Source organism: Amblyomma maculatum, chromosome 1 (assembly GCF_055883805.1).
Source record: "Amblyomma maculatum isolate TAMU_Amacu chromosome 1, ASM5588380v1, whole genome shotgun sequence".
Taxonomy (NCBI): domain Eukaryota; kingdom Metazoa; phylum Arthropoda; class Arachnida; order Ixodida; family Ixodidae; genus Amblyomma; species Amblyomma maculatum.
This window is the reverse complement of record NC_139344.1, coordinates 286,328,777-286,350,737: the sequence shown is the minus strand read 5'-3', so window position 1 is coordinate 286,350,737 and position 21,961 is coordinate 286,328,777. Positions and strand designations below refer to the sequence as shown.

The following is a 21,961-nucleotide window of genomic DNA, read 5'->3' as shown; positions in this document are numbered from 1 at the left end:
TTTTACAACGCGCCAAGGCTGGCACGCACATATACGTAGCTGTCGCTTTTTAAAGCGTCCTCTCTTCCTCCCGCTGAGCCACGCGTCGTCATTGGTTAGGCGCGACAGAACTTTCTAGATAGGACCCGCTTATTCTCAGCCAGGTGAGTCACCATCGCTGCTGAGTGAAGAAGTGGGGGTGACGCCCGGGGCGCGCTAGGCTACAGGCTCTCCTTATGCGAAGGAGGAGACCCTTCTCGAATGTGCTGGAACACTCGATGCAGACGCTGCACAGGCTTCCTTCACGCCACGCCGACCCAACAAAAATGTGCGCTGATTTCGTGATGCCAGGGTATATTGAATCCGTCACCACTCGGTTTTGGTTTCTGTGGTTTTACGATGTTATGTTGGCAACATGGGCAGCAGGAGAGCCAAATCCCAGTCCATTCAAAGTCAAAACGTTGCACTTTGTGCTCTTAGGTTTAGGACCACATTGTTTGCCACCTTTGTCACATTTATCCCGCTCTTGTCTGGCTTGTCGCATCAGATTAGTGAGGTACTTCAGTTATCGCATTTCGCAAGATGGCAACGCGCCGTGCACAGTACGACGCTCTATTTAAGAGAAAAGTGATTCTGATAGCCAAAGAAATCGGGGAATTCTGCGGCAGCTCGATGGCTAGACGTTAACGAATCTACAATACGTGGGTGGCGGATGCAGCGGGAGGTGATCTTTAAATGCGTGCCTGACCGCAAAGGCTTTCGTGGGCCCTACCACGGCTGTCATGTCGAACTCGAGAAAGAGATGGCATACTTTTTAATTGAACAGTGCAACCACCTAATGGAAGTCAGCTTCGAGCTGATATGTTGAAAGGCCAAAGCCGTAGATGGGAATACCCTCAGCGAGCTCTAAGGCATCTCATGAGTGGCCCCAAAGATTCATGAGGTGGAACGCCTTTTATTTGCGGCGAACAACGTCAGTAAGACAGAAGTTATTGGCAGACTGTGAAGACAAGCTCTTAGAATTTCAGTGCTACATAATCAATCTGTGCCGTTCGTCAAATATACCATTGGGGCATATTGGGAGCGCCAACCAGACTGCGGTGTACCTGGACATGCCGATGGCTACGACTGTGCACAGTGTAGGTGCCCCTGAAGTCTGCATTAGAACCACTGGCAATGAGAAAACCAGACTGACGGTGATGCTGGCATGCCTGGCAGGTGGTCACAAGCTGCCACCGTACATCATTTTTCGACGCAAGATGCTACCGAAGGAAACATTCCCAAAGAATGTGATCGTCCGCTGCCAGGAGAAAGGGTGGATGGAGACAACGCTGGTGGTCTACTGTATAAATACCGTGTGGCACCGTCGACCAGGCGCGTCTCTACACCCTGCGTCAATCCTGGTGCTGGATTCTTTTGCGGCCACCTGACTCCTGAGGTGAAGAAGAAGATGGCAAACTCTGAAACACATTTTGTCGTTATTCCTGGAGGAATGACGTCTATATTCCAGCCATTGGATGTCTGCCTCGATGAACCGTTGGACAGGATGCGGAAGCTCTACACCGTTTGGATCCACAAGGATTGTGCCCTGACGCCATCTGGGTGGATCAAGCAACCGTGCGCGTTTCAGATTGCTGAGTAGGTTTCTGCCGCCTGGTACAGCCAGTTGCACGACATGGTAGCTCGCTCGTTCAAGAAGTGCTCAATATCGAACCACAGAGGACGATGTCGTCTGGTAGGCCGAGAATGAGAAGGAAGGCTCCGTTTCTGAGAGCTCGGCCTCTGTCGACGACGAATGAGCGTTGCTGATACTTCAAGGGCCACAATAGAGACTTAGTGTAGCGTATGGACTCTTTGGTACGATAAACGCCAGCAAATTACGGGACGTTGCTCCGTGTGTCGCCTTGGTACTTTTAGTTGATTGTACGAAAACACGAACGCAAGTTGTTGTTTTTTTCTTCTTTTTTTCACTCGAGAGCCAAAACTGGCCAAGTCGCGCTGGTACTTTAGCCAGTTATTTTGCTGCTGTGTTGAACACTGAGTCAGGATCCAGGACTTTAGCCTGTTATTTTGCTCCTGTGTTGAACACTGAACCAGGAACCCAGGATAACACATTACAAACTACTACTTTCATTTTGCATCAAGTTTTGTGTTGTCATTATGGTGCGTACTGTGTTCACAACTTCTGTTCACGGAAACAAGCGTGTAAGCAGTGCAAGCCAAGGCAATCCATTTCATGGCATTGTCATGCCAACAAAACAATGCTAATTGTCAGGCTTAGGGACTGCTCAGCAAAATGAAAAAACAAAACGTATAAATCACTAACTGTTTAGGCTGAAGGTTACATGAGGCAAAGCAAAAGCTCTGTATATCATTTATAGGCATCAGCGCGCCCAACAACACTCTAACGAAGACAAATTCACACTGAAGCGGGCGACCTGGACGCCGCCATCTTGCCAACGCTATTACCCCATCGTACAAGAGAGCCTGGCACGATAAACTCAAAATTTCGCATACGCTGGCCGATCGTGTGCGAGAGCTCTTTCTCGGCTATCGTGTAGCGCATGTGCAGTGCGCATCACGATATTTTTGGCATGCGCTATTTCTCTGCATGTGTTTGTGTACGCTATACTAAAAGTCCCTAATGTCTAATAAAGGTACTTTTTCAAGCGCTGATCTCTCGTTACATCTGTGGTTTTATTTTTTCCATTGGGCAGTAGGCAAAGTCGCCCCCCATGTTACATGAGCAAATTTAAAAGTATACAAAAAGACGTAAACTTGTGAGTTCCTGGATGAGAAGATGAAATTTTTGTTATTAAGGTATTGCGTTCTCTACACATTCAACCAGGAAAGTCTGAATGCTTTCCAATGAGACTGGACTGCTCCTACCAGCAAGTGACAGTGCGATGTGCAGGAACGAGCGTACTTAATTTGTGCACCTCTTGGACTAGTGGCAGACACACTGAAAAAAATGGCTTATAGACATCTATCCTGGTCAGATCTGTGCAAGGTCTCATGCAGTTGCTCATTGAGATTTTGCGGCTCCTGTACTGCGAAAACTAACGAGGACATTACGTACCTGAGCCGAACTGGTAGAATACTGCTGGCCTGTGTCTTATAAAAGGTCTGATGATGATGGTGCACTGCACAAATTTTCATTTGACAAAGTTTAATTGAATACTTAAAACTAGTAAAGTTGCATGACATTCTGTATATGTAATAAAAATGGAGAACACTAGTTGAACTGCATACCTATACCGTGATGTAAGCTGATGTGTGGTATGTGGGTCAAGCATCTGGAAAATGAATGCAGGTGTCTGCATTCTCCACTTGGGAGAAGGAGCTGCACAAGATCGTGTTTGACAGCCGCTACCTCCTGCTGACGTCGAAGGAACGCAAACAGGTATTTGAGAAGTATGTCAAGGAGCGAGCTGAGGAGGAGCGGAGGGAAAAGCGGAACAAGATGCGTGAGCGCAAGGACCAATTCCAGCAACTGCTTGAAATGGCTGGTCTGAATAGCAAGTGAGTGGTATTGGCAGTAACTGGCACGCCAAGAAATTCTGTGGGCTCATCACTGCATCTTAACACCATGTCCCTTGTTAGTCTGTGTGTAAAAAGAAAAAGTGCCTCAGAAAACACCCAGGGCTGCATTGCAATGAAGCATGTCTTCTCTGCACGCGCGCATTTCAGCCGCCCGCAAACTGTACCACAAAATGTTTAACTTTTAGTGCTGGGAGTTGTAAGATTAGATGGCTTATCAAGCATCGGCACTGTGATGTCTAATTCATTTTTTTGCAACTAAATTGGAATCTGGCATTACTGCTTAAGCACCCCAAACCTTTCGATTAACCAGGCGGTAACTTAAATTGTTCAGTTTATGCAGGACTTGAAGCTGACCAGGTTAGGTTATCATGGTTTTACTGTATGCTATATTTTTCACCTTAAAAAAAATTGTGCTCTGAGAAATAATTTATTCTGTTACTCAATTTAGGGTTAGGTTAAAGATAAAACAGTTCTAAAGGCAGCGATTTGGATTAAGGTGTTTAATTTTTGTTTTCCTATCACCTGAACTCTAAAAACCTGAAATTTTGCTACAACTCTATTTTGTATACGTTACAGGAGCTGTAATATTGATGTGAAAGAATTTATTTTTTTCACCAATATTGAAACTCTGCTTTACAAAAGATGCTTCAATCAGCCGCCGGTTGTTAATTCACAGATGTGACTGCCTTGTAAGTTTATGATAAGTGCACACAGTCTACATTGTATAAAATAGTAATTTTAGTTAGTAGGAGCTTGATGGCAGTTACCTTGTTTGTGAAAAATTCTAAAAGGTTCCTTTGGACATCCTGTACTAAAAGATTAGCACTTTCTTATTTTGGTGCGAATCTGCAACTTTTTTTCTGGCCATTTGAACTCTTCTTAACTCTTCCTACAGGTCAACATTTAGTGACTTTGCACAAAAATATGGTAAGGATGAGAGGTTCAAGAACATAGAGAAGATGCGGGAGCGTGAAAGTATGTTCAACGACTACGTCCAAGAGCTTCGAAAGTTGGAACGGGAAGAACGACTGAACCAGAGAGAAAAGGTGGGTCTGTGGACCATGACTGCCTCAGGGAGGCCTGTTTAAGGCTTGTGTGTCTATGGCAGGCATGCCTTGGCCTCAGGCATTCTGTTGTATCGAGCAATTTACTTTTTATTCTGCTTCATGTGGGTCCTTGGAAACTTACTGTATCGATTGGTTGTACTTACTGAACTCTAGCCCTAAAGAGACTAAAAAGGGAAATGCACTGGGACACCACTTAAAACCTCCTCCTTCCATGTGGGGATATCAGGTGGTGGGAAATTAGTTTTTGCTGAGTGTCGCTTTAAAATGTCGTGGTTCAGAGAGGTTTCAAAGTTCACTGTATAATTCAGGTAACCATAGTGATTTGTACTCTACGTCGATAGTTTTTAGCAGTGCTACCTAAGCTATCAGGCATATAGTAGCAGTGGTAGGCAGTCAATGTTTGTGGTATGAAAGCTTTCTTTTTTCTCCATTGCCTGGGTGGCTCAGTGGTTAAGGCACTAAACCCAGCGACATGGGGTCAAATCCTGGCTGTGGCATTGAGGCAAACAGCAAGGTGCACTGTGCAATGTAAGTGCAAGTTAAAAAGCCTCTAGATTCCTCCACGACGGCATTTCTCATAGCCTGAGTTGCTTTGGGATGTTAAACCCTACAGACCAGACCAGTTTCTTTTTTTGTTTACCCTTGTGCTCAGACGGTCAAATTCTTTGCTAATTTTGAGTGAACATAGGAAAACATAATTGGGGCAGTATTTTGGATGCAGTATCAGTTAAAAGTGCAAAAATGTTCAATATTCCTTAAGAGTATAGTCAAAGCTGGAACTTTTGGTCTGCAGCTTGTCCTCTGATGACTACCTGTCATCCTAACCAGACTCTGTGTATGAGCAAATTCAGAGTCTGGAGAGGCACCACTGTCAGTGCCAGAGAGGCTGCATCATGTGTGGTCATAACATTGTTATCGGATATCTGCACTACTTAAAGAAAACTGTAAACATGGAGGGCAATAATACCTTGTGAGCAGGAAGGCTGGTCTGGACGAGTCTTCAGCTGGAGTGAAGATTGCTGGAAAACGTATCAACAACCTTAGATATGCGGATGATAACACTTTAATGGCAGAAAGTGAAGCGGAACTCAAGAGACTTCTGATGCGCGTACAAGAAGAGAGTGAGAAATTTGGGCTTAAACTGAACATTAAAAAGACAAAGATCATGGCGTCTTGCCCTATCAAGTCCTGGAGCATCAAGGGACAAGAAGTGGAAGCTGTGACAGATTTTCTCTTCTTGGGCTCCAAGATTACCTCGGAAGGAGACTGCAGCCATGAAATTAGGAGACGCCTGCTTCTGGGAAAGAGAGCAATGGTTAGCCTTGACCGCCTAGTAAAGAGCAGAGACATTAGTCTGCCAACCAAGATCCGTATAACTCGTGCTATGGTCTTTCCAGTTGTAATGTATGGATGCGAGAGTTGGACTGTGAAGAAGGCTGACCGCCGAAGAACTGACGCGTTTGAATTGTGGTGCTGGCGGAGACTCTTGAGAGTTCCTAGGACTGCCAGAAGATCAAATCAGTCGATATTGTCGACCATAAACCCTGACTGCTCATTGGAGGGTCAAATTCTGAAGTTAAAGCTCAGCTACTTTGGTCATCTGATGAGAAGAGAGGAGTCACTGGAGAAAGATTTGATGTTGGAAAAGGTTGAGGGTCGCCGGAGAAGGGGTAGGCAGCGAACGCGATGGTTAGATGGCATCCTCGAGGCACTGCAGATGAAGTTATGTGATGTTAGGAAGATAGTGAGAGACCGGAAAGCGTGGCGTGACATGGTCAATAGGGTCACGAAGAGTCGGACACGACTGAACGACTGAACTGAACTGAACTGAGGGGTAATGAACAAACTCAGGAGAACGCTAGAAATCAACTGTCATGTTCTTCTGGAAGAGAGTGCCAGTAGAGATATCGCCTTCCACCATTGTGATATGAGGAAAAATCAAAACTATGAAAGCACATCCCCTCAAACTGAGTTCTCTTTTTCTTCGTATTGCAAACAACTTTTCTTATTGTAGGTAGCACCTCCCAGTGAGCCTTCAGTGGGTCGTGAAATTTCAAAAGGAAGGTCGACGCTGTTCTTATACTGCAAAAACCATACGTTGCAAAAAATCTCTCTTCATAGATGTGCGACGAGGTTAAGAGGAGTAACTTCAGTAATTAGGTCTCTACTTGTTTTATATACCGTTAAACACTGTCATAAAAACTGCATTAAGATAGAGTGTAAGAGTCATGTCTTTGGCAGTGGATGCACAGCGTGGAATTCATACCTGCATTAGAACACCAGTGACAAACTGCTGTCACATCACTGCTGTCACAAACTACGGTGCGGAATTTTGTACCTACAACATAGGGTTCATTGCTATTATTAGTACTATGTGATTCCTGCTTCCTTTTTTAATGCCTGGTAGGCCTATAGGTTAACATATTATGCTGGTTATGGGTGAAAACAAAAACCTTTACATTATAGCAGAATTTTCAGGCAAACATTTCTTTATTTTGAGCTATCTTTACTAATTTTTGAAGTTCAAAAGTATTCTGGTTGCTGTCAACTTTATTTATTTGCTTTACTTCGAAAAATTTTATTTGCTCATGATGTCTAATAAGTGTTGTTTGTTTCTGTCCACGATTTGCAGATTTCATTTGTAGTTTACCTGGCGCTATTTGAAAAATGCTTGCTTCAATTCACACAGCTTTAATGTACACTATACATCATAACATAACCCTAAAGAATAAAATCTGCAGGCTGGTTTTAAATGCGCAGAGATTTAGAGTTCTTTACTTCGGCAGTAATATGTGGCAGAAAAAAAAAAATTAAAAATGAAAGGTTCACTTATGAAAGGTTCACTTTCCATTACAGTAAAACCTCGCTTATACTTTTTTTTAATGCGGGGGGAAAATGTATTATTCGGGAAAACGTATGATCGCTTTTGTACAATGTTGGAGTGCCACTGGATGGCACAGCAGCAGCATACTGTATTTGTGTGGCACACTACATAGAGGCTCCCAGTAACCCTTCCATTTTTAGCAGCATCGTTTGTGCTGCTTGTTGTCAGGCCCATCTGGCCTTAACCGCATCGTGTAAGTAGACAATAAGCTCCCAAGGCTTACAGCACTGGATGCTGCAAGCTTACTGCAACAGTGCCACCGGCAAACATGGCTTCTCCCTAATGATCTCTAGGCCTAGGTTGCTTCACATCAAAGACACAGCTGACGGCACTTTGTAATTGATCAGCGATGCATTATAGTAAATGTGCTGCTTGGTCAGGAAATTTCTGTACTCTCAGCCCCACCGTTTTGTAGTAAAAGACAGGCAGTTATTTTCGGCGGTGTCTTAGCAGTAGAGCTAGCATACAAGATCATCTGATGGGTGCCGCACCGGCTGCAACTACTATGTGGCTGGGAAACTCCCATTATATGGGCTAGCATTTCTCGAGGAACAATCATTGTTGAAAATCCTGGGCAACCAGCTGTCGTAGAGAGGTGGTACCAAACAAATCGTTGTTTCGTGACGCACACGTTGGTGCCGGAATTGAGGACCTAGGATTAAATTTTGTTAAACTATAGCTCATGTACACGCTTGAGCTCTTATTTTATAAATTTCTTCAAACGTTTTCACCTGTAATTATATTTTGAGAATGTCATTTGCAGTGGAATGAAAATTTAACAAGTTTGTTGAAGATGATACTGGAAAGTTTTTAATGTCTCTGGTTAGTTTGGCTTCAAGATCCTCCTCTTTTTCTTCAACGTTAGCGTGCATAATTTCACCAGGTAGCAGCAGTGACGAAAATGAAATATACTATAAAGCACATTGTGAAAAAACGCTGCTTAGGATCTTGTCCTGTATTGGTAGAGGTACACCCTTTGAAGATACCGCTGTCACTTGGCACATGGATGATCCCTTTGTGTTTGCATCAATCCTGCGGGTCGTTTATGGGAGCCTTTTCTTTTGAATAGAAGCCTGAGCCTGAGGCATGCCTGCTGTGGGTTTTTATGGCTCTGGATACAGCTGCCACGTAGAATTCCTTTGTTGAAGCTTTTCTTATTAAGCACCAGATGAAATTATATAAGTTTGAAGAATTTTTATTCTTTTCAGACATCAAAAAGCCTATTTTGTTTGATGTTGCAATCGGTCAGAAAAATAATACAGGGCAGAATATGCCCGTTCTTACCAACAGCTGTTTTTAATTGTTGTTGCAAGTTATCTCCTATTGCTTTCACACAGTCATGACTCCAGTTTACAGTTGGACTTTGTGTGCAAGTGAAGAGGGAATGTTCATGCACCATATGTTTTAAAGGAAACCGAAATTAGTAAACGTCTTTTTAGTATGGATGTGGAGTTTATATTGTTTAAAATTTTGAGTTTATAAATATATGTGAGGTGAGGATAGATTATAATTTTTTTTTTTCTGGAGTGTGTATGAGTGTGGAAGTTGTTGGTTTCATTTTTTCACCTTGTCAGTTATATGGCTGTGCTCTTATATGACTGTACTCTTTATTCTTTCATATTTATACTTCCTCCTTTCCTTATGTTGATTGTGAATACCATTTTACTACCTAATATGCGTGTGCTGAAAGTGAAATGATCTCTGTGTATCTCCCTTACTTATTATTTGTCTTGCTTTGTGCCCTTAGTGTAGCTTGTTTTTATTTTATTTTCTTTTTTTAAGTAAGCTTTTAAAGTGTATTCTTCTAAAGTAGGCGTGATTTTACAGTAGGCATTATGATCTCTGTGTATCTCCCTTACTTATTATTTGTCTTGCTTTGTGCCCTTAGTGTAGCTTGTTTTTATTTTATTTTCTTTTTTTAAGTAAGCTTTTAAAGTGTATTCTTCTAAAGTAGGCGTGATTTTACAGTAGGCATTATGTGTCTTACTATGATTCAAGGATGCTTAAACTCTCTTCTCACCCTGGCAGGCACGTTTATCTCGTAAGCATTTTCAGCATTTTTTTAGTTAGCTTATATCGCAATTCATAGGAGTCTAGCTATAATAAATTGAAGGAAGCCCAGGAGCATTAAATTTCTCTAGGTTGGAAATAGAGGAAACATTCCACGAACGGTAGAGAGAAATCTTAAGCAAATGTTGTACACAAGATATTTCTTATACTGCCAGATATTGTAAGTAATACTGCAGCTATTAAAAATATTTCAGTCAGCAGGAATGATGCTGGAGTGAAAAGACGTTCAGTGAAGCCTTTTTTTCCTCTCAGATTTTCAGTTCTTCCCATTTTAAAGGGTGGCCTAGTTTGAAACAAGCTTTAATCAATGTTGGGCCACTGTCTTAGCTCTTGTGAGCTTGGAGAAGTGCTGCCTTCTCTTGGATAATATAATTGCAGAGCATCAGCTGATGGTAATTCTTAACAGTGAACCGCTAATAGTCAAGTACCCGCAACACTGTGTTGAGTGCAGACAAAGTAGGATAATTTATGTTGCTGTTCAGGAAGAACGCAATGAACGTTATGTCCTTTGTTATAAAATGTATTACTTGGTTAATATTTCTCTTTCCTGTGGAACAGCATTAAAACATTTAACTGCTGGACATGTTCTGCTTTGGTGCCGCATATGTTGTCCTGGTATGTTTGTTAATGGAAGGACAGCTTCATTTTAGCTTATTCCAGCACATTTATTCTATTTTTCTGATCTACATGCATGTTGTATTACTGTGCCTTGACGTTTACTGACTGTGTTGCACTCTGCCTTAAGTTCCGCCTTTTTTGAGTGTGTGAGAAAAAATGAAAGTTATCTTCAGTGCTGGGATTTTGCCTTAATGTTTCCTTCTTTTTCCAGGTCTACCCATCTATATATTAATGAGTAGTGATAAGAACTTAGGTGTGTGCTTGCGTTTTGGAAGATTTCGCATGATATATATTTATATGCGAATGAACATTTTAGTGTCTTGCAATTCCAGTACCAGCCATGTAATTTTTCTGAGTGGTGGCTTCATAAGAGATCTTGAATACTACTGGTATTAGTGGTTGTATTTGCAATCGCATTAAAATCGTATGTGCTTCTCTAAATCGTTTAATTTTTAGCATACAGGGATTTAATGTTATCCTGCTTCCAGCTCCCTTAAACTTGTCACACACAGGAGTTGCTTTAATTTTTCAAGGCAGAATGAAATGTGTGAGTGAAAATGGGAAAAACTACCTTCTTATGCCATCTGTTAAGTCATTTTAAATGTATGTTCGCACAGTGTTTAACTTTCCTGCTGTGTGTGAGGGGGGGGGGGGGGGGGTATTGAATTAATTGAAGCACTTTTCAGGCCTGGAGCTTGTTGCTGGATGTACCTTTGCCCCCTTCCTGGCCACTGCCATTGTTCATCTGACAGCTTTCCCTTCCTTTGCAGACTTGCTAGAAGTAGCCCCATTTTGCCAGTGCTAGCTGAGAGGCCTTGCAGTATCGTTGATGGTGATTGTGTGATGACCTGTGGCTTGCCTTGATCAGGTTGCTCTTCATACAGCATGTGCTGTTCCCGGGATTACATGGCATGATTGATGATGATGCCCTGTAAGCCCAGGGTATCTGCAGCCTTCTTCTTTTTAAAAATATTGCTTGAGTCTAAATGTGCTAACGTGTGGACCACCTTGAATGAATGTGCTGCTAGCTGTGTGTCGATTTTCATGCACTTTAGAGTTCTGTCAAAGAGAGCTTGTCAACTTTTTGTATATTGCAAGCAGCTAACGTTTCATTTTCTGGGGTTTGTCAATATGTGGAGCAGACTATGCAGGGCTTGTTCAACATCACTTGGTTTCTGGCACCATTGCCTGGCGCAGTTAATGATATTTGCCGATACTTTTTGTAAGTATACGTGCAGCTGGCTTATCATCATTAGATCTCAATTGTATCCTGTGATCACTTTTCTTTTATTATCATATAGGAATCGTAGTAGACTTCAAGAAATGTATCGCTATCAGTTACAGATTTTGCTGTTATAAAGTTTCAAGTGTATGCTGTCTTCCTGATGGCACCACGAAAGGATGTCATTAGTCTTTTTTGGGGTGTTCCACACGTTAACGCTGCTCTCTTTGTGTGCATTGGAAAAAGCCTCCACACTGTGCTTAAAAAACAAGTTGCTGATACATAATTCGTTAGTTTTGTAGCTTTTACCTGCTAAAGACATTACTACCAAATCTGTGCCAACAGTTTGCCCTTGGTGAGCTTGTTTATTTAGGTGGGGTTAATAACCTGAGTTTGTTTTTCGCCTAGGCCATCAAAAAAAAAAAATGGCGTGTTTACTGGATGCATTGAAAAGTAGAAGGGGTATAAAATGTTTATTTTTAAAATGGTGTCAGGATAAAATTTGAGTTTGGGCTCGGTGGAAGATGTCAGATTTGAGGTCATCATTGCTTTTTAGCAAGTAAGCTAGCTAGGTCTTTCATTCAAACTGTGCATTTCGTGCTTTAGTATGTGAGGCCTATATTGAAAGCTTGAGGGCGGAGCCGGGTTCTGATGGCCGAAAAATGCAAAAAAAAAAAAAAAAAAAAAACGATTTTTCAAAAATTTGATATTGGATATGTACACATACTTTCTATCATTTCACAGTCTTGCACCAGGAGCCAATATTTAATTTAGAAACGCCTGCGCAAGTCGGATTCATCAGAATTTGATGCCAAAACAGTATATTTTTTCAGCCATGCGCAGAGATAGTTTCGCGGCTCCAATCGGATCAATTGTAGTTTCGTTCGAAACGGCAATCTTTGGTCTTGAATTTCCTGCTGCCTCCAACCCTGTTATTGGTTGCAAAAAAAAAAGGCGGCAAAAAAAAAATGCAATTCGATTGGTTGTCACGTGCACGTGACGTGACGTCAAGGAGTTATCCGATTGGCCCAGCTGAACGGGGCCATCTGCTAGGCCGCGGCTGCGACGCGCACAGGACACCATTTTGGTGAGCCATCGCCGACAGTGAAGGAGTACAGTCAAACCCGGTTATAACGAACTGCGTAATTGACCGCGATTTGTTCGCTATATAAAGTATTTCGCTATAACCGAACCCGTTTATAACGAACTTCAGTACCAAATTCGTTATACATGATGTCCAGAACAGCGCAGCGAAAACGCACTAACTAAAGAAAAACTATGCCGCTCACCATGAATCTACAAAAGAAATTTATTGCAGATAAATGCTCACTTATTTGCAGTAGGCAGTGATCTTCGCCTGAACACTGCGTCTCCATCAGCGAGAATCGCACTTTTCACACGCGACATTATTTCCACAAACTCCAGTCCGCTTCCCTGTATTCCGGAGCAGTATCGGTGCAGCAGATCGGTAGCAGCGAGGGCTTCGTGCAACGTCGGGCGAGGGCGATCGTCTTCCGGCGGCGGCTCCTCGGTCTCCTCGTTCGCACCAGATGCCAGCATGTCGGCAACAATTTCTGAGTCCAACGGGCTCGCTGTCACGGCTACGTTGTCGTCAACAGTGAGAAAATCCTCCAGGGCAACTTCTTCGGGCATAGCGTCTGGAGCATCAGCGAGTTCTTCCCACAGCGTGGCAACATCGCTGTCATCTTGCACAGTACGCGCTTCACTAGCAGCTTCTGCATCCTCTCGACATAGTCCAGCATGGTGGAAGCAGTTGCGGATTGCGTCACGTCTTGCCAGGCACGGTTAATCATTTCTATTGCGGCCAGCAAATTAATCTTGAGCTCGTCGTTAACCCGCAATTTCACCAACAGCCGCTCAACGACGCGTTTCCTGTAGCCCAGCTTGAAAGCACGGATGATCCTCTGATCGAGGGGCTGCAAAACCGCTGTTGCGTTCGGTGGCAGGAAACAAAGCTCGATGTTCTTGAGCGTGACGCCGCAGTGGTGCGCAGAACAGTTATCGAGGAGGAGGCAAATCTTGCACCCGCTCGTTGCAAGTTCCTCGTCCCAGCCACGCAGCCACGCTTCGAACAACGTTCTGGTCATCCAGGCTTTAGAATTTGAGTTGTATGTGACTGGGAGTGAAGTGCATCCTCGCAGGCACATAGGTGGCTTGAACTTGCCTATGACAAGCGGCCGCAGCTTTGATGAACCGTCCATGTTTGTCGTGAGAAGAACGGTGACTCGGGCCTTATTCAAGTTACCGCCATGGCACTTCTCATTTTTCACCGCCAAGGTTCTGCTCGGCAGCAGTTGCCAAAACAAGGCAGTCTCGTCGGTGTTAAAAATATTGCACGGTTCGTATCTCTCCGTGACAGCACGCCACACGTCTTGCACCCACTTCTCAACACTCTCAGCGTCCACTGCTTGGCTTTCACCTGCAACCACCTTTCCGGTGATGGAGTAGCGGTCTTTAAATCGTTGGAGCCAGCCACTGCCCGCCGTAAACCCCTCGACGTCCAGGACGAAGACAAAATCTTTTGTAACATGGGGCCAGAGACAGGCAGATTTCGGGCGCGAACTTCCAAGAACCATTGGTACAGCGCTTTCTCTACTTGATCGTAAGCCGGCTTGCGGTAGCGAAAGCCGTCACCATTTGGTCGTTCCTGTGCATTGCCTCTGATGGCCGACTGGTTTTTCAAAATGGTGCTTAACGTGTTCTGCGGAATTTTGAAATGCGCGGCAACGTCAGACTTTTTTTCGCCGCAGCCAACGCGGTGAATTATCTCCAGCTTGTCGGAAAGCGGTAGGGCACGCCGCTGCTTCGTCGTCATCTTGTAGGATGTAGCGCTGGAATGCAAGTCAGCAGCAACGTAGGCACGTTCGGAATCATGAGGATAGCAGCAGCAGCACGACTTGCAAACGCGAACAAAGAAAGCTCTGAGGATGCAGGAAAGTGCGCCACTGACGCGTTCTTTGTTCGGAGGCTGCCTTCCCTTCGAAGATTCTCCCCTTCCCTTCGCCCAAACTTGAAACCAGTTCTGGCCGGTGTTTCTTCTTTCTCGAAGCGCAATAGGTCCGGAGCTGCTCGCACGTCTTTGATAATGTGGTAGGCAGCTGCCGAAAAGAAGCGCTGCAAAGAGAGGCTGGCCGATGGCGTAGATTTTAAAGGCTACTCACGCTACTCCGGACTATGCTCGCGCATGCGTACAGGAGGGTCCCTCGTGGAAGCTGCTGTAGAGAGCCCCTCCTGCGTTTTACGGAAGCACGGCATGGGCCGAGGCCGCCTGGAGACTACGCAGAATCGGCGCAGAAGCACCCTAGCGGGCGCTTGATGATGTAGGCGCTGTGTGAGACCTTGGGGAACGAAGTTGTCGCCAATCCCCCTCCCATCTGACAACGGCATGCGCTAGAAGTATTGCGGCCCGGCAGCATGGTCTGCCCGGAGAGTACTCGGAGCCGACACAAAGGCCCGCCCGTTGGTGGGCGTTTGGCGACCGATCGCGCGCGCTGAGTTCGCTATATTCGATGTGTAGTTCGTTATAAAAAATCCATTTTATATGCATAATGCTAGCGGAAATTCGAGTGTTCGATATAAAACATAATTCGCTCTATCCGAGTTCATTATATTCGGGTTTGACTGTACATTGCGATGTCCGGATCCGCTGGAAAGTTCCGTATGCGCACAGATACGGTAAAAGGAGGAAGAAGTTACTAGCGGATAACTTCAAGAGCGCATCTGTGTTGGAATGCACCAGTGACAACGGAAATGCCACACCGAACGACCAATCCAGCGACGCCATGGAAGGGCCCAGTGGTTCCACCAGCTTCCGAGAATCACACGGACAGCGGTCACGTTCGGCACGACACTGTGATGCTGCAGCCATCTGATATTCAGCAAAATGAGGCCAGATCTGAAAAGAGGCTGCAGGAGCTCGCAACAATTTCGGTGACGAAGCGAAAATCAGACTTTTTCACTGGTGGCAATGACACAACGGACTGTGCATTTGACGAGATGTGCTTCGCGATTGTCAGCTTGGATTCAGCAAATGATCTCCTGAAGCTGGCAAAATGCAAAACCTGCGGCGGTGAAATTAGTTTGACCAAAGGTGAGCGAGAATTTGGCCTTGTCCTGAAGCTTGTTTAAACATGTGCTGTTTGCGGTGAGATATTGGCAGGGTGGAGCTCACCGCGCGTCAGCGACGATGTAAAAAAAAGAGAAAACCCCTTTATCACAAATGTTCTGGCTGCTCAGGCTATGTTGAGTATAAGTAACCAGCAGACTGCACTCAATGACATTTTTTCGGCGATTAACAAATCTCATCGTGGGCTGCACAAGAGTATGTGGCAGGGTTACGTCAAAAAACAAAGCTGACACTTTCGGCAACCCGTGCTGCCAAAGAACTAACAGCGGAAAGCATACAGTCTGCCAAGCATCTGTACACTGAATTGCACCTCGGAAATGTCGGAAACATAGCAGTATCCTTTGACGGGGCGTAGATGACGCACGAGCATACTTCTCATATCAGCGTAGGCACGACCGGTGATCGAACTTTTTTCTGGGCTCGTGCTCAGTTTTGTTGTCTTGAGCAGTTTCTGTTCTGGGTGCAATCAAGGGCCGAAGGAAGGGGAGGGGGCCCCACCTACCAAGCTTGGCGGACCAGCCATTTATGCCAGAAAAATATTAAGAAAAAGTTGAGAGATGGAAGTGCAGGCAAGGCTTTGAAAGGTCACTGCAGAAATATGGCCTGCGCTACACCACAGTTCTCTGTGATGGTGACAGCCGTACCTTTCTCACCCTGCAGGAGACAGATGTGTACGGCTACATAAAAAATTGAGGAAGGGGATTGTGTTAATCGTGTCCAAAAGCGAAGCTTTGCGCGCCTTACCTTCCAAACATCGAGGAACCGGCAAAAGTCTTGGTTGCAAGGGGAAGTTGACTGCGGACCTTGTCTCCAAACTGACATAGTACTATGGCTGGGCACGAAAACCCCATAAAGAAAATGTGGAGGCAACTCAGAAGGCAGTAATAGCCACTTACTGCCATATCACCTCTAATGACAAGGCCTCGAATCATAGTTTCTATCCAGCAAGGGCTGGCTCGTGGTGCCGTCAGCACATAGCCACAGCAAGAGGTGACCCTGTGCCACGGCATCGCTACAACCTGCCGCCTCGTGTGCAAAGCCCTGCTTCCTGTGTATTAAAGGCTTTTAGACAGGAAGCTTATCGAGCGTTGCCAAAGGGGCAAAATACAGAACAGTAATGAGAGTTTTCGGGCTCTCATATGGTCCTTGGCTCCAAAACATCGCCATGCTTCACTTTTCACAGTTCAGGATGCTGTGGCTTAGGCAGTGATGCGTTTTAATGCAGGCAATTGGAGGACATCTGAAAATATTTTGAAGCAACTTTCCTTGAATCCCGGCTCAAAGAGTGGCAAATGATTAGTAGAAAGCTTCGGCAGACCTAATCTGCTTGCAAGCACTCAGCAGCCAAAAATGTGCAAAAAGCACTGAAGAAGCACCACTGCTGTGCTGAACAACTACATGATTGCATTCCTGGTACTTTTTAATCATGTCTTAATGTGAATAGTATGCATTTTCTTTAATAAAGTGTGTGTGATGCGTTTTTTGCCATTTTCTTAATCAGCTGACCTTGCAGTTGCAATATCTCAGCACCTAGAGTGGATAGATAAAACATTTTTTTTGTAATAGAAAAGTGCATGAGGGTTTTATGAATTGTTGGAAGCAGATTTTTAAATTACCACCCTGAAATTTAATTATGTTGTATTGTTTTTGACACTTGATTTCCAACGTTTCAGAGACTATATTTTGATGCAGCATAAATTGAGTAATTTTAGTGAAATAAAAAATCTACTTCCAACATTGCATTCATCATCTTTTGGGTTATCTAACCATGTGTTAAAATTAAATTTCTATCAGTGTTTAATTCCGTAAAAATATGTGAAGAAATAAAAAAAGTTGGCCCCAGAACCAGGCTCCTCACTTGAATTAAACAAGCTAATATGGTTGGTTACAGTATGTGGGCTAGCAGCAGTGTTTTCACAGGATATCTGCAAAAACAAGCTTTCTTCTGCACTTTGTGGTGGCTTAATTAAATATGGAAATATTTGAGATTGATGACAGTAATTCAAAACCACTTAGCCTAACGTCTGGGAAGAAGAGCTTAGTAGCAGCTGTGTAATATGTTATCATAATAATATATTATGCTCTATTGGTCACTGTTGCTGCTGCAGCTATCTTTACTGACTGTCTGGGCATTTATAATGGTAGTTGTGTTTATGGTTTTCCCATCATGGAAGCACAGACAGTAGTGCATGTACAGATAGTTTGCAACATTTTTCTTGTTTTATTTCGCATACTGCTTCACCATGCTCTGTTGTGTCTTGCAGCTCTCACCTTCTTTACCTCTTGTGTATTTGGTGGGCCAGCAGTTGGTTGCTTCAACCCCACTTAAGCAGAAGCCATCGGTGTCTAGTTCAAAGTCTGCAGCATAAGTACAGCGTTAGTTGATATTTCTGGCAAAACATCAATTTGCAATTTTGGTTGAAATATTTCATTCCAGTGAAGCCACTAATGAGGATGCACTTTTTTCATGAATGCACAAAATGCTGCTGTTAGTTTTTCTCATAATTAAGCACTCCTCTCATTCAATGTCTGCTTCATTTCTGGTTTTTACAAGATTTGTTCATTAAACTAGAAACATTCCAGGAATGGCAGCCCTGTGGCAGTATAATGGTTAGGTTTTTATTTATTTTTTGTGTTTCAAAGAAAAACCTTGAAGAATGGCGACTGCTACGGATTCCAGTGAAAGAGAAATTTTGTTTTAGTGGATGAAGTGGGGACAGTTAACTTGCAGTTTTTGTCAGAGCAATGTAACAAACTGCATAACAGAAATTAGTCTTCACAAGCACAGTCTACCTGCTAGCATTTATTTCCTGATATGAGCTTGGAAATCAGAAGCAGTATCAGTCTTAACTGAGAAAGTTGGGGTTTGGAGTGCACAATGCTACTTGGGGGTGTGATGGGGACACATGCTTTGACAAAGGAACAAGAGGCACTGTGACTGAAACCAAGATGCATGCACAGTAGAACCTCGCTGTGGTAAACCTCTGATATAGTAAAGTGAAGCTGAAGTCCTAGTTCATCTTCTATAGATGACTACATTTTTCCCCCTTTATAGTAAAGACATTTATGATCAAATTCGGTTATGGTAAAGTGCGTTTGGTCACAGCAACGACTTCTCACAAAATGACATCGCCGCACGTGTGCTACATAAGGTTGTGAGGCTTTTTTTTTTTTTTTTTTTTTTTTTTTTTTTTTTTTTTTTTTTTTTAAAGAAAATTGGTGGCTTTCCTCGTGCTCAGCAGCTCTGAGGGAAGCCAACTTTACATAGGCCTTGGTGCCGTGAGGAAAAGCATGTGACGCGTCGGAAGTAAAGTAAAGCTATCTACAAACATGGAAAGAAGTCAGCGCAGTCCATTTAGAAAGTAACGAGAGAAAAAGCGCAGCGAAAAATATGGAAGGGATGAAACGGCCGAACATTTGCAGCACGAGGCAACAGTGGCGAGAACTGGAGGCACAGAATGGGCGATTTTGCAGCACTTGATCACTGTGCTCATTTATCATTCATAGCCTTTTTAAAGAGAAACAGCAGAAAATGATGCCATGTTTACGCAAGGCTTTGTTTTTCACATGATGTCAAACTCTTTTATTTGTAGCCATGTTGCCTTCATGCTTAAGAGGTAATAACTGGAAAAATGATACGAAGAGATAAGAAGGAGATGGAAGGTACTTTAGAATTTTTTTTTTATTAAGCAACAAGATGTGTTCAGTAAGTAGCCATTTAATTACCATGTCATCTAGTAAAATATTGTTGCAGGTCCCAGTGATTTTACTGTAAAGGGGTTCTACTGTAAGCAACATCAAAACGAAGCCGAAAACACGAAAACTTGTAATAATCATCACAGATGTGTGACATACCGTAAGTGCACATCTCAAAAGTGTTAACTTCTATTAAAGTAAAACATTGACCAGGTAGTCCACAAATTTCTCATGTTTAGTATATTCTTTGCTTCAGTGGCACAGGGTCTACTGGGGCACTCCTGAGGAAGAGCAAAACGAGAAAATTACTCAAAAGATGGCTTCCCTGTTTTTACCACTGCAAAGGTTTTTGGCTTTTTACCAAAACTATGAAGGTCTATGCTTGATTAATGGTGGAAAATTGAGGCTAACACCTAATAAGCTTCCAACAGATTGAGCAGTGTTTAGGCACAGCAAGCGTCCTTTTTGTGCACTTTGAGGAAGGTATTCTCAGTGCATTTTTACGGCTTACCAAATGAACAGGTGAGTCTTATACACTGGTACCGGGCCAAGTATAGGCTAGAGCTGTGCAGGAAACCTAACGAGTTAGCTTTTTACTAGTGATTACTGACGCGCAGGGCTCTGCCTGTCTTATTTGTTGTGAATTCAGCTTTGCTTAACTCCTAACAAAGCTTGAGTTGGAGAGTAGCAGCTAGGTTCCCTGAAGTCTGTCAGAATGCATAGCCATCTTTCCAATTCTTTGGCTTCTCTTTAGTGGCTAGTGAAATGTGTTAGTTTTGTCATATCTGGAAGGTTTCTTTTTGAGTTGTGCTTTTGGGGAAATGACTGCTGGCCTGCCCAATCATTGGTGAAAATGGTTAACACAATTTGTCTTGACTAGGTACACTGAACTGGAGACATGGTAAGGAGAACTGCTTCTCTGCAGTGACAGAAGCTTCATTGCTCTTTAGCGTGTGTATATGCTGGCTTTCAGTTCAGTTGCAGGGCAGTCACGTCCACATTAGAGCATATTTATGTGACTTGCATGGTAACTGACTATAAAATCAGTGTTGAATGTTATCATTTCTCTGTGCCTTGATGCAGCTAGTGGTGTATGGGAGTGGCAAGCTAGTGAGGGATTCCTTTGAAATTGTTGCTTGTTTATAGCATGGGTCACATATATTCTAGCAATGCACTGCTACAGGCATTTTTGCTTTCGGTCGATTGTGCCCCACGTCTACATTTGTTGCTCGCTGTCTCGCTTATGTTTAGGTACAAAAATCAAAGCAGTCGTGTTGTGGTGTTGAAAGAGAGCTCTAGTAACTTGATGCTTTTTCTTAAATTTTCTGTGGACCATCTCATTGCAGTGCTGATGGCTTGTTTTTGTGACAGTATGTTTTTATTGCTTATCAGTTACAAACTATGTTGCAGCAGCAGCAACAGCTGACCTTGAAATAATGGGTTTTGTATTGAGGAACCTGCATCTTTTGTAGTGCTAGTCTACTTTGCAACACATCACAATGCACCTAGTGAGATTCAAAGGGCAGACTGTATGATTGATGAATGCAGCTCTCTTTTTAAGAGTCTGATATGTATTCAATGCTCGGACACAGATTAAGAATCTAATTTGGCATCCCGTCACCCTCATTCAGAGTAATTGCAGAGTAAATGCAAACTCTAAGAGCTCCAACGTAGAATGAAATGAAATAAACATGGCTGCACTGAGGTCCCATGGCTGTGCGAGCAGCTCTGATCTCTAGCAGCCAGTCTCTCAAACATTGTATGTCATCCTCCTTAGCTTGTGGCCATCTATCGCCCTCTTTTAACTGTTACTCCCGAGATATATTGGGTGGCCATACTCGCACAACCCCTCGCTTTCTCACTTATGGCGAGACAGTGAAACTGTCAATGAATTCTTACTCAAATGAAAGCGACAACGATGAAGCAGTTGAGCTTGTCCAGCTAAGACAGCGAGGAAGTGATCCTGCATTAATAAATATGTTTAACAAACATGTCCTGCAGAGCATTGTAGTGCATTACTGCCTTGAAATTCCCACGGAACTAACTTGTAAAAAAATCTTGGCTAAAATGCAAAATATCCTGGCAGAGAGTCGCCCCGCCGGGGTAGTGCAGAGGTAAGATGCCCGACTACTGTGCCGGAGTACCCGGGTTCGAACCCAACCGCGGCGGCTGCGTTTCGATGGAGGCGAAACAAAGTGGCGTCCGTGTGCTGTGCGATGTCAGTGCACGTTAAAGATCCCCAGGTGGTCTAAATTACTCTGCAGCCCTCCACTACGGCTCCTCTTTCTCTCTTTCCACTTTCATTCCCACCTTCCTCTCTTCCCGTACGGTGCGGTTCGAGTGTCCACAGAACAAGTGTGACAGGTACTGCGCCTTTCCCTTCCTGTGAACCAATTATTATTATTGTTATCCTGGCAGGGTGTGCGTAGCAATCCCAAAGAAACTTGATAGTGGAAGGGTTAAAGGGCCACTGACCAGGGTATGACATTTTAAACAAACAGGCCCTTCAATTAGGTATCGAAGATAGTCTGCGAAATAATGCAGCGATGCACATGCTGGAAAGCAGCAGAAATAGAGATAAAAACTCTCTCATGCTCCTCTTTGAAAAGCTAGCTTCCTTGTTCTCTATGCTGGCCCGCAAGCCACGGGGATGATGTACAATCCTAGATGGCATCCATTGGTCCGTCTCTGACCGAGGGTTGGGAATAGACCTTAATTGTGTCTGCCACTCGCTG

The 21,961-nt window shown here is 43.7% G+C and overlaps 1 protein-coding gene across 4 annotated transcripts in view; it reads left to right on the top strand.

Annotated features, from left to right (window-relative positions):
* Positions 1–21,961, top strand: part of LOC146206743 (transcription elongation regulator 1-like) — a 294,887-nt gene that overhangs the window by 191,809 nt on the left and 81,117 nt on the right. For 3 of the 4 annotated variants that reach the window (XM_084591554.1, XM_084591555.1, XM_084591556.1), the window contains exons 12-15: positions 3,293–3,501; positions 4,418–4,568; positions 11,304–11,383; positions 17,795–17,906. In XM_084591554.1, coding sequence (XP_084447680.1) covers positions 3,293–3,501; positions 4,418–4,568; positions 11,304–11,383; positions 17,795–17,906 — 552 coding nt within the window. The remainder of the gene's footprint in view (positions 1–3,292; positions 3,502–4,417; positions 4,569–11,303; positions 11,384–17,794; positions 17,907–21,961) is intronic. The other variant, XM_084591557.1, reaches the window with a different exon arrangement.